Here is a 12,752-nt window from a genome sequence, read left to right on the forward strand (position 1 = left end):
TTTAAGACTATAAAATTAAAAGACATTTTGGTACGTGCAACATATCTTTAATTTAAGACTACAAAATTTAAAAGTCTTTAATACTTGTTTAAACTAGGCGTTAAGTCAAAATCAAACAAATGAAGTAACTTATAACTCTTTCCATTCACTTTTACTTCTCCACTGTATTAAAAATACGTTTTCACTTTCATTTGTCACTTTTAACATATTAAGAAAAATATATATTATTTTTTATATTTTACTCTCAACAGTTTCAAACTTTAAGATTAAATATTAGTTAATTAATATAAATACTATAATAAAATATTTAAATCAATCATTATTTATTAAAGAACATGCAAAATCAAAACTTTAAATAAATAAAAATCAATTAAGAAAGTATAAACTAGATGCCAAATAGCAACATATTTTTCATCTGATAAAAAACAAAATTTGCTCTAAATATTAAAATTTAAAAAGAAATCATCATTCCCCATTTTGCCCGTCTCTCCAATAACTCTTGCCACCGTCGAATCACTAATGTGATGTGAACATTAACTTTATTATATTTATAAGAATAATTTTATTTTATTTTTTTGTATATAAGCTAAATTTTATATACGAAATCATGTACTTTGTGAGTAAATAATTGAAGCACATTGACTTCAAGCATGAATTTAAAATATTGCCAATATTTTTAAATTAGGTGTTTGCATTTTGAAAATAATAAAAATATAAGATTTAATTAGATTTCAGTTAGGAATCTCGATGTGCCTCATATCAAAGCACATGCAACGTAAAACATAAGGAGATTTTGTATTATTATTTCGATCCATTTCAATATCAAAATAGATATTCTATTAATTTTTTCTATTTTTAAATATAAAAAGTTGTAGTATTTTCTTCTTTCTCTATTTATGTGATATTATTTTACTTGAAAAAAATGAATTTTTTTAATTTGTGGTCAAAATATTATTTAATTATTTGTACATGAATATAAATCGTTTTACTACGAATAAAAATAACAATTTAAAGTTATGTTTTCCATCATGAAAATATGATATTCTTTTTGAGATGGAATTGAGATACGTAGCCTACCTCTAGGCCGACCGTCGTGCTCCAAATCAGGTTTTCGGAGCTTTTCCCTTCCGTACGGACTCAAAATGGTGCCACGCTATCAAAAATAGAATCACAATGTCAATAAGGTTGTTTTGACACCAAAATCGCATTTTCAGAGACGGACCCAAAATCGGGTCTAAAATAGGATATTGCGACCCGCACCAGAAATCCCAAAATTGATTCTATGAAAAGGTTCATTGTACCTCCCCAAACTTGTGTCCTAAAATGGAACACAATGCGAGGCTCAGAACAGCCCAAAATCAGCCCATGCATTTAAATCACCATTAAAGCTAAAGAAGAAGAGAGGGCAGCAGCTAAAATGCAAAATATAATTCAAACGGGGGTTCCCCCCCCCCCCCCCCATCATATTATCATTAACATTAAATAAAATATATAGTATCAGTAGTCACATTTAAAATTTAAACATCTTTAATAAGGTTAGTTTGATGAGTTATATACATTTCTAATTAATTTTTTCTTTAAAGGAATATGTCAGGTCAACAGGGGCTAAGTAAAACGAAACAAAGAGAGTATTATTATTTTTATTATTACTATTTTTGCCCATTATTGCATATCCACATTTAGTAGCAAGCCAAATGTATTCCAGAGGTGTCAAGTCTTCGTCAAAAAATAATATTATTCACTAGTATAGTTAGATAAAGAAAAACTTATATATTACTTAATTCTAATATAGAATTCACTAATTGAAGGATTGGAAAATATTTTAAAAAAATTAATGCAAGAAATGATTCCCCCCCTCCCCCGGGCCGTTTCCCATTATATTAAATATTTTACAATATATAATTCGATTTATCAAACCTATCACAATATTGGTGGTGTTTGTCCCGTGCTGAGCCCATGCTCAATATTCTAATAGTCGAAAAATTAATGAAGATTCATATTTTCAAACTTTGATCGTGAACTCGGATATAGAATTTTTATATTTCATGAGATATAATTTATATAAAAAAAATTACATACAAATTACAATAAAACACAATAATTAACAACTTAAATAATTTAAAATGCATAAAAAATGTTCTAATAAAAAACTTCATTGACTTTTAAAATTTTAACTGTGTCACATAAATTAGGATAAAAAATACGTATATAGCAGTTAAGGTATTTGTCACTAAAATATTCATTATTATAAAAAGACATGAAAACATTTTATTTATCAAAATTTACAAGATAATTTTTTTGTAATAAAAATAAAGGACAAAATATAAGCTTCAAAAGTAGAATTCCACGTGGCACTTACGGGCAATGCAGAAGGGACATAAGGGTAAGTAAATGCATAAAGGATAAATCGCATTTCACCAATACGATTTAGGTGTAATATGCTTTTCTTCTCTTTCGCATGCTTTTATGAGAGGTACAAATAGGTCAACATAATACATGAACAATTTATCAAGGATATGATCCTAAATAAAATGATATGAAAGTTGATAATTAGGGTAGAACGCTAATAGTAGGTGATCAAGAATTGTTTAGTTTTTCTTGTAGTTTTCGATTTTGTTATTACCTGTTATTTTTATTATGTTTATCATACTATTTTTTGTTGTGACTTTTTTCCTCCATTATTTTCTACTCCCTTCATTTCGGTGTCTTTGTCTGATTTTAACTTGACACAAATTTTTAAAAAGTAAAAAAGACTTTTGAATCTTATGGTCTTAAATTATACAGTAGATATGTATAATATATTAAAATATGATTTAATTTTGGAGTCTTAAATATGTAATTTAAAAAGTTGCTAAAAGGAGGAAAATGATCTTTCTTAAATAAGTAACACAAGCAAATTGAAACAAAGATAATATATGATTTCTTCGCATTTTCTTTTTCAATACTTGATTTTAATATGTTTTCCTTGACTCGAGGATCTTAGAGAAAATGATACTATTTCTTTATTAATTGTTCAGGAAAAAAATATCTTAATAAATTTTTATTTTGAATTTTATATTTTATAAACTCTTATTTAACCACATAAATATAAAAAAACATTTAAATTCACAAACTTTAATTTTTTTATAATTAATATATTCATAATTATAAAATTTCAAAAGTTCCTTTTTTTCCCCATTTAATCAAAATTACGACATATAAATAACTAGAGAGTATAATTAATAGAGGAAAAGGACATAAAGAGACATCAAATCTTATGAAATATATGTTTGAGCAAATCTTAAACATGCACCAAAATAAAGGTTTATTCTTGGCACATTCAATAATAACAAAAAAAGTTTATAAATTCCACCACAATATTTTTTTTTTAAAGTTTATGAAAAGAAGAAATAACAACAAACAATAAAGTTTCTGAAAATATCAGAACATCTCAACATGTGAGATTAAGAAGAAATAATACTTAATTAAGTACTAATTATTGATCAACATAATGACCAATGAAATTACGACATTACCCTTGACTTTATTTTTATTATTATTATATTTTAGAATATAAGAATTTGTTTCCTTTGACTTCCATGCTTCCCCATTGCCTTCTCAAGAGCAGAATGAAAATCTTCAAAATGTACTGCGTCAAACCTGTATCAAAATTAAAATTTTAGAATAATAATATCGACAAATTTAATCTTATTAAATAAATTTTTATAGTATAAATATAAGATTTGAACGTAAGTTTTTAGATTCATCAAAAGTAGATAGGTTGAATGGAATGTTTCATATGATGAAGTGAGTCAATAAATTGAATCTTCGAACTTAACCAGATTAAACGAATCATATTTTCATGTGCTAATTTTACGACTTTATTGATAGCGTAATAAAGAGAGAACAACATACTCATATTTTAATTTCCCAGCACGAACAAGGCGCAAGAGAGAATCGATCCAATCCCTATATTTTGTTTTGTCTAATTTCCACTCTTGCAGCCAAAATCCTTTTAATGTAATATCCTGCAACAAAAGTTTCATTAATTAGTTTAATTTTATTAGTAGAGTTGTTAGTGCTTGTTTTTACAAAATATAGTGAGATTTTTTTTTAATATATAAAAACGTAGCAGTATTTTAATCCTAATTAAAATCGTGCATATATATAGTATTTGATTGTAATTATATGTGTGTAGGTATGTGGGGCCACCTATATATGTATGTATGTTTTTAAAGCAGAAGTTAGATGTATGTGTGATCAAACTGTATATGTTTTCAAGGCAAAAATTGTATATATGTATGTGATGTATATGAATATCAACTATATGTGTATCCATCCAACATGTTGCAATATATATGTTTTCAAATTGTATGTGCACATATTACCCAACTGTATATGAAGTGTATGTTGTTTATATGACGGTTTCTGGTAAAATAACGTTGATTTTCTAGCGGTCAACTAACCTTGAATATGAAATTTGAAGTTGATATAGTAACAGGTTCTTTGGACATCCCTCCATATGTAACCATAGTACCACATCGCCTAAAACAACATAGAGTTATTACTAATAAAGTTAATTATAATCACTTATCACTAATCATAATTGAAAATTAAATTAAGAATAGTTAATCTCACTTTAAGAATTTGACCACCAAAGTAGCAGAATTACCACCAACACAATTCAAACCCAAAATAGGTTGAGGTGTATCCCCCTACAACATGCAAAAAAAAAAAACTTATAGTTTTTATATTGTATGACTTCAATGTAACAAAATATATAATTAAATGTCACGGTGAATAAAATTCAGTGATCATACCAGAAGCATTTTGATATGTTGTACATTCAACTCACTTTCAGTAAATACTTTATCAGCACCAAGTTCAATGAGTTTTTCTTTAACTTCATCAGATCCAGGATTATCTCTTATGATATTAATACTATGAATTCCATAAAGTCGAGCTAGCTGAATAACACATTGCCCTACTATGCTTGTAGCTCCATTTTGCACAATTGAGTCTCCTATATATATATTTGTGAAATTAAACACATAGTATTCGATGTTTGATAAGTAAGCAAAAAAATATTAACCGAACCTGGTTTCAAAGTGACAAACTCATTGAGCATTCTCAAGGCACTGACTGGATTAACAGAAACAGTGGCAGCAAATTCAACTGGAGTGTCTTCGTGTATTTTGTGCCAAAGACTTTCTTCTTCTACCATGTAGGTTTGCCATGACCCTAATCAAAACATAATTAAGCAAATTATGTACAATTACTTGATTTATTAGTCTAATATTCATATTGAGGTTTTAAAAAAAATATTGTGTAACAATAATAACATATTCAGTATAATTCCACTAGTGAAGTCTAGAAAGGGTAGGATGGCATAGACCTGATCCCTCCCTACCTTTTTTTTTTATGACAAGGGAAACCCGCAGCCGCTACCCTTTGGGTTCGCAATAGCTCGCAAACCACATAGGAGAGGTAACCCGCACTAGGCAAACCCGTTGCGATGAGCTCGACCCAGAAGGCAAACCCTTTGCTTTTGCTGACAAGGAGTTTCAAACTTGAGACCTCCAACATAGAAGTCCCAAGCCCAAACCACTGGGCCACCCGAAGGCTTAGCCCTCCCTACCTTAAGAGGTAAAGAAACTATTTTCGATAAATTATAATCCTTTTCCTTAAGGAAAACATTTCAAAACAGATTGGAAAAGAAAATAGCGGAAGTGAAGAATCCATGAAAAAATACGACTCACTTTGTTCACTTTATTACTTGTCTGTTAAAACACAAATATTTTCCCCCAAATTATTTTCAAGACCTAAAAGTATATACATAAGGGCGTGCAAAGTCTAGAGTGGATAAGTAAAAAGTGAACAAAGATAGTATAGAAAACATGTCAAAACATTTTGAAACGTGGTGCGTAAAGCCCATTAAAAGGGTAAGAACCAGAATTGTTTTGATACTCAAGACTCAAATAGTTACCAGGAATATATGGAGAACGGATAACCAAATCACCAGGAGAAAGAGTCTTAACAGCAGAGCCAACAGAATATATCTCTCCCACCCCCTCACCTCCACCCACTGCTGGTAGTGTTACCCTAGTTGGATATACTCCTGTCATTCGTCGAAAAATTAACAATAATAATATATTCAGTATCATTTCACACGTACAAAAATTCGAGAAAAATAGGATATGCATTAATCTTATCTCTACTTTTGTAGGGCAGAGATGCAGTATAGATAGAAAAGCACAAATTCCGAGTAAGCGGCTTATAAAGTCTTCTCTTGTACTTGGACAGTCAACTTATATATGTAGCCACTTTCTTAGATATGAGCAAGACCATAATTTTCTAAGATCTCAATTATAAAATTATTCTGAATATTTTTTTTGTTTGTATATAAATTGACATTTTTTTTTTCTAAATTCTAACAAAATGAGAAATGACGGATAAAATAATTAATCAAACCTTCAATTATATTGATATCTGCAGGGTTGATTGGAGCTGCCAGCATTTTAACACACACATCCTTCTCACTTATCTCCATTGGTGGAATCTCAATCAATCTACATTAAAATAAAAATTGCATTTATAAATAATCATAATATACAAATTTTAATTACACTAATAATATATAGTATTAAATATTTAAATTTATGATGATAAGTTAACATGAATTTCACTCTAGATCAATTTCTAAGCATAAAAAAAATCGAAATCATAATCACAAATCACAAATTATCGCCTTTCCACCAAGTATTTCAAATTGTATTCAAAATGGACTAAACAAAGTAATTTTTTTAAAAAAAAATTCAGAGGGATGCAACACGAGGACTTAGATTAAATAAAGTAAGATCTAAAATATATGACGAATTTTGGTTAGTAGTTTGAGTCATGTGATATAAAATGTAAAAATCTCGAAAATTTATAGTACATTGATACGTGCTTCTGACCTGATGACGGTGTCTATGGGGCCGTGTTTATCGAATACGGCGGCCATAGACGGCGGAGACATGGTGGCTGCCGGAAAATGTGATTGCTTTGACAACATAATTCCCTCTTTCTCTAGACTCAATTGATAAAAATGAGATAATGTTTGGGTGTTTTTGCTACTTAAATAGTTATTGACTAATGAGGAAGAAATTAATTGGCATAGATTATTTTCATTTATGAGAATTTGCCTATATAGTATATGAGAAAAATTAATTGGCAAAGATTATTACACATGGGAAAAATTAGGTATGTTTTTTGAATAAATTAATTTTGTAAATGTTTTATATATAGAAAAGTTAAATAATTTTCCTAAAATAATAGTCCATTCTTGTATCTAGACATATTTTTTACAAGTATTTTACTTATGAGAGTAAAACAGAAAAAAGAATAAAGTATTTAAAGAAGTTAGATTTTTTCCAAAATAAGTCATAGACTTGATACGGAGTTTAAGAAAAATAAAGAAGATTTTTGAGTCATGTGATCATAAACTAAAGATATGTCAAATATACTAAAATACCCTTTAATCTTGTGATCTTAAATACGTCACGTGAAAAATTTTGAAATTAAAGAGTTGCCAAAGATTTAATTTTATTTTAAACAGACTAAAAAGAAAAATATGATAAATAAATTAAAACGGAGAAAATATAGATTACTTTAGAAATCAACGAATCTAAATAGTTTTTTCTTATTGGTGTAAATGGAATTTGTTGAAAATAACATTGTATATATTACATATATCACATAGAGAGACTGTTTCCATATACCTCAACAATTCAAGTAAAACATTTTAAAATATGTAAGAAAATGGTGTACATAAGTTAAGAAACTAGGACGGAAGTAGCGGAGAAAAGAACACTAACAAAAACAAATAATATGATAATCGAACGGAAAAAGAACCTGAGGTAATCAAAATGGAAGCAAAGAGAGAATGAATAACAATAACAAATATTACGATAGGCGGTTATTCGGAGAATACATTAATGAAAATAATAGAGAAAAAGAAAAATAACAATAACAAATATTACGATAATCGAATCAAAGAGAAGAACAATTAACCAAAATGCAAAGAGACAAGTAACATGGATTAATGAATACTGCTATTTCATTTCATTTGAATGAATAACAAGACTCTGTTTTACAGTTTTCTTGTATCAATCAATTACAAAGAATGAGATATGAATTCACTACAGAAATACCATTTCTTGAACTTGAATCAATTTGAGTATTCATCAGTTCATGAACTTGAACAATTTGGGTATTCATCATTTCTTCAACTTGCAGAGACGAGACGAGACGAACTGGCCTGTGATTCAGAGATACAGCATATCAGTTCCGCCATTGTTGACCTTCAAGTTCTCTAGTAATGTACTCCTTTATCCTAATTTTTGTAGCACTTTTAAGGATTTCGAAATTTAAATAAGGTGGGAGTGACTTTCGTGATGAACAAAATGAGGGAAGCAAGACTGAGATGGTTTGGACATGTGAAGAGGACCTACGTTGATGCATCAATGAGGAGGTGTGAGAAATAGGTTATAGAGGGTATGAGAAGAGGCAGAGGTGAGAGAAGTGATAAGACAAGAGATGACCCAACTTCAGGTTCCGAGGACATGAATTTAGATAGGAGGGCGTGTATGACACATCAGGATAGAGGTTAGAAGGTAGTGTAGTATTTGTATTGTTTGGGGGTGGTTGGTGTTTGTCATTGTACTAGTGGTATTATTATTGTTTAGTGTGTTTCAAATATCGCACTATTGTATTGTTGTTAAGCGTCTTTCTGGTACACTTTGCACTATTTACGTGTTACTTGTTATATTTTATTCACTGACTCCTTTGTATTGGAAATAACCTCTCTACCTCCACAAGTTAGTGGACTAGTGTAAGGTCTGCGTATATTTAGTGGACTTATTTTCCTTTTTAATCCATTTAAAAAAGTATGTATCTTTCCTTTTTTTCCAGCAATTCTCTAATTACAACTTTTCACATGACATATTAAAAACCACAACATTAAATGACATTTTGGTAAATTTGACATATCTTAATTTTAGATCAGAAAATTCAAAGTCTTATTTATTTTCGTAAATTCCGTAACGAGTTAAAAATAAGTCAAACAAATTGAAATGAAAAAAGTAAAATTTTTAACCTTTCAGAAAACTTGATCAAACTTAATAGGTGGTAGACAAGTAGAGAAACCGTTTCCATAGACCTCAATTCAAGTAAAACGTTTTAAAACATGTATAAAATGGGAGTACATTAGTTAAGAAGCTACGAAGAAAGTAACTGAGAAAAGACTACTAACAAGAACAAATAATATGATAATCGAACAAAAAAGAAAAATAGGTAATCAAAAATTGAAGCAAAGAAACAAGTAATATGGCATAATGAATACTCATATTTCATTTCATTTCATTGAATAACAAGACTCTGTTTTACAGTTTTCTTTTATATGAATCAAATCAATAGTTCGATTACAAAGAATGAAATATGAATTCGACAAATGTGTTTCTCATTAAGAGAATCAGATATGAATTCACTATAGAAATGACATTTGAGGAGTAACTACTTGTTATATATACTCTACTTGTTATGTAGTTAGTTAAAAGTCGGTTATTAATTTGTTCAAATTGAATTCAAAAATTTCGATGCTGCCTTTTCAAACTATACCATAAAATTGTGAAGAGTTCTAGATGTGATAAGTGTTTTCTTATGCGTAATTAATTTAAAAAGTATTGTATTATCTTCAACTTCATCATCAACATTGTTTTTTCCGATGAATCCACAATTGTAACAATCAATGTACAAGAAGAATATGTGCTGCACCTCTTATATATCATGTGACACAAAAATTGATAACAAGGCAAGTTTTTCTATTAGCTTATATGCCTTTAACCCATATACATGTATTTCAGAATGTATATGGTATAATCTCTCATATATATATTTAGTGTGATTCACATGTATTTGAAATATATTGCAAGCCTCTCTTTCTATCTCACTTGTCTCTCTATGTATATGTATTTTAGAGTGTATATGATAACAAAAATACATATATCTAGGTGTATCTAATTTGTAATCTGATTAAAATTATTAGTTAGTGAAATGTACTATAGAAAATTAGTAAATATGTTAGGACTAAATTCAGATACATACTAAAAAGTCTCATATACGAAGTAAAGAACTCTCTAAATATATGTTTTGATCTATTCAGATCTATTAATTTCTTGTATAAATTTTAGGAATCACATAGTTTTAAAATGAAATTACAATCTATCCCTATTTAGTTGTAATTACATTAATCTCTGAAAAAGTAAAATAAACCGGATACATAATATATATAGCTCAGATACATTAAAAACTAGCTCGGATACATTATAAAATAATTTAGATTTAGGAGAGAAATAAGGGATTTTAGAGATTTTTGGAAATAGAAGGGAATATTAGAAATAAGGAAAATATAAGACGTGTATTTCAGTAATTTTTCCTAGTTTGTATCATACTTGTAGATATGTTTGTAGATTCGACCCCGGCAGCCAAGACAGGAGGCATCGTGCTCCTCTTTATCATTTATTTTCAGTGGCGGAAATTATAATTTTTATTAAAAAAAATAAAAAAATAAAAAAATTATCTTTGAATCAATTAAAACTTAACAACAATTAAAGATAAAACAACAACTCTAAAATTCTAATTTCGAAATAGTTAATTTCGAAATAACTTATTCTCAACCATAAGAATCAATTAAAACTTAACAACCAAACATATCAAATTCCTAAGACGTGTCGAATTATGTGTAGCAACTTACAATAAAATTAAACATGTCATGTGTTTAATGTTGAGCATGCAAGTCATTAAATTATGTCCATTAGAAGAATTGAAGAAACTGCTGGTAATATAACATACAATCCTTTAATACTTTTAAAAATAAGAATAAAATAATTACAAAATGACAAAGTATCTCTTAAATTTTTAAAATTGGACAAGTAAAATGAACGGAGGAAATAATTAAGGAAGAAATATAAAAAATTTGGTAAAATACCAATAACATAACTAGTGTCATACTGTCATCTCACAACTTGCTAGTTTGCTATTTTGATAAAAAAAAAAGGTAGAGAAAGAAAATTTTCGATAGATTCTTAGTTCAAGAAAAACATATATAACAAATCAAGTAGGTAAAACAAATATAGTATGAAGAAGTCATAATAAAAAACTGTAGGAAAGAATGGTAGCATAAACAAATAATTAATATGATAACTGGAGCCAATACTAATTAATCTTCTATTCTAATTTTCAACTTTCATTATTTAGTATCATGTCCTTGATAAACTGCAAAACTCCTATAATAAATGTTGTAAATAATTTTATTTATGGGGTGCTAAAATATTAAAATACAGATTAAAAAGTATAGAATAGAACAATAAAAAGCATTAAGGGCATAAATACGTTCTATTATTTCATATGGTCGACCATGCATCAACCATGAGAGCATAGATACTATAGTCAAGACACTTATACAATAATTAAAAAAGAAAAGAAATAAAAGAACCTAAACAAAATTGTTGCAAATATTCGAATATACTTCTTTTTTTTTGATAATTAAGAAATTTTATTAACCATCAAATTTGTGTTTACAAATCATAGCTTAGGGTGACTCAACAAATTCGATGATCTAAAATGACATTTTATTAAGAGTAGGCCTTAAATTTTTATTTAAAAAAATAAAAACTAATGTCAAATGTATATTTTATTTGAATACATTTTTAGTATTTTGAGATATAAAGTGATTAATACTATTATTTTTAATTGTTTATTTCTTTTTTTAATTGGTAATATAATGAACTCGTTTAATTTTTTTTGAGATATTGTCTAAACAACTCCTTCTTGGAATTGTTTTTAAAAATTTCAACTCATCTCCTTTTTGTGAATTTAGTGACATATATAACTCACAAACGACGTAAAATAAATTAAAACAATATTTATTTTTAAATGGAGGAAATATAAGTTGCTATCTTCCCTAGTAAAAAGGGGTAAAAGAGTCAAAATATTAGTTGAATGATTGCAATATTATGATGGGATAACTCAGTTGATATATATCATGATATAGGATAATATCAAACATCTAATTAAAGTTTCACAAATCTATAGTAGTAAAAGAAACTCTCTTTCCTTTTCGATTATTTTTAATTCCAACTTTCTACATAACATATTTAAAGTTACGAGATTAAAAGATATTTAGGATATACATATATATTATAATTTAAGATCATATAAATTTTTTATTTTTTTTACTTTTTTAAAATTTCAAGTCAAATCAAAATCATACAAATAAATGGAGAAAGTAACGTCTTAAAATTCACAAATTTCATTGGGCAATATTTTAAACAAAAAATCCAACCGATGCAAAACTATTTGAGTTGTTGCTACGTGCATGGATGAAATTGAGTGCAATCATATATGTCTCTTTCTTCTTTTTGATTTTCCATCCGATGTTCGCTATCTGTAATAGATATTAGAGTTTGACTAATTTGAATTTGTATGATGTAGAGCCTCATCCGGAGGGAAGTGCTTCTGATGATTTTTCATATCCATGAGCTCGAACCCAAAATCTATAATCAAGAAATAAGTGATCTCATCCACTGCATCATTTTTCTTTTTTATGATAATACAACTATATATGTCAATTGACAAGTTCCAAAAGTTTCCAAAAGTGAAATTAATTGAGTGACAAAAAATTTCATTCGTTCAAATCTTTTTAAAAAATGGAAAAAAAAATTGCAAAATTTAGT

General features: G+C 27.9%; 1 protein-coding gene across 1 annotated transcript; it reads right to left on the reverse strand.

The window, feature by feature from the left end:
• Window positions 1-3,545: 3,545 nt before the first annotated feature.
• LOC102605504 (probable trans-2-enoyl-CoA reductase, mitochondrial) lies at window positions 3,546-7,000 on the reverse strand. Its single transcript, XM_006365094.1, has 9 exons — window positions 6,936-7,000; window positions 6,451-6,548; window positions 5,966-6,097; window positions 5,077-5,220; window positions 4,800-5,002; window positions 4,618-4,694; window positions 4,446-4,524; window positions 3,895-4,007; window positions 3,546-3,639 (listed from the first exon to the last, which is right to left on the reverse strand). Exons 1-9 carry the CDS (start codon window positions 6,995-6,997, stop codon window positions 3,546-3,548), a joined length of 1,002 nt encoding a protein of 333 aa, XP_006365156.1. The 5' UTR covers window positions 6,998-7,000.
• Window positions 7,001-12,752: the final 5,752 nt, after the last annotated feature.

The sequence above is a fragment of the Solanum tuberosum genome, unplaced genomic scaffold (assembly GCF_000226075.1).
Source record: "Solanum tuberosum cultivar DM 1-3 516 R44 unplaced genomic scaffold, SolTub_3.0 scf00529, whole genome shotgun sequence".
NCBI classification, from domain to species: domain Eukaryota; kingdom Viridiplantae; phylum Streptophyta; class Magnoliopsida; order Solanales; family Solanaceae; genus Solanum; species Solanum tuberosum.

Coding starts and splice junctions, on each gene's coding strand:
- LOC102605504 (XM_006365094.1), bottom strand. CDS start 6,997: ATGTCTCCGCCGTCTATGGCCGCCGTATTCGATAAACACGGCCCCATA. Junction 6,549..6,935: donor CCCATAGACACCGTCATCAG/GTCAGAAGCACG, acceptor ATTTTAATGTAG/ATTGATTGAGATTCCACCAA. Junction 3,640..3,894: donor GCTGGGAAATTAAAATATGA/GTATGTTGTTCT, acceptor ATTTTGATACAG/GTTTGACGCAGTACATTTTG.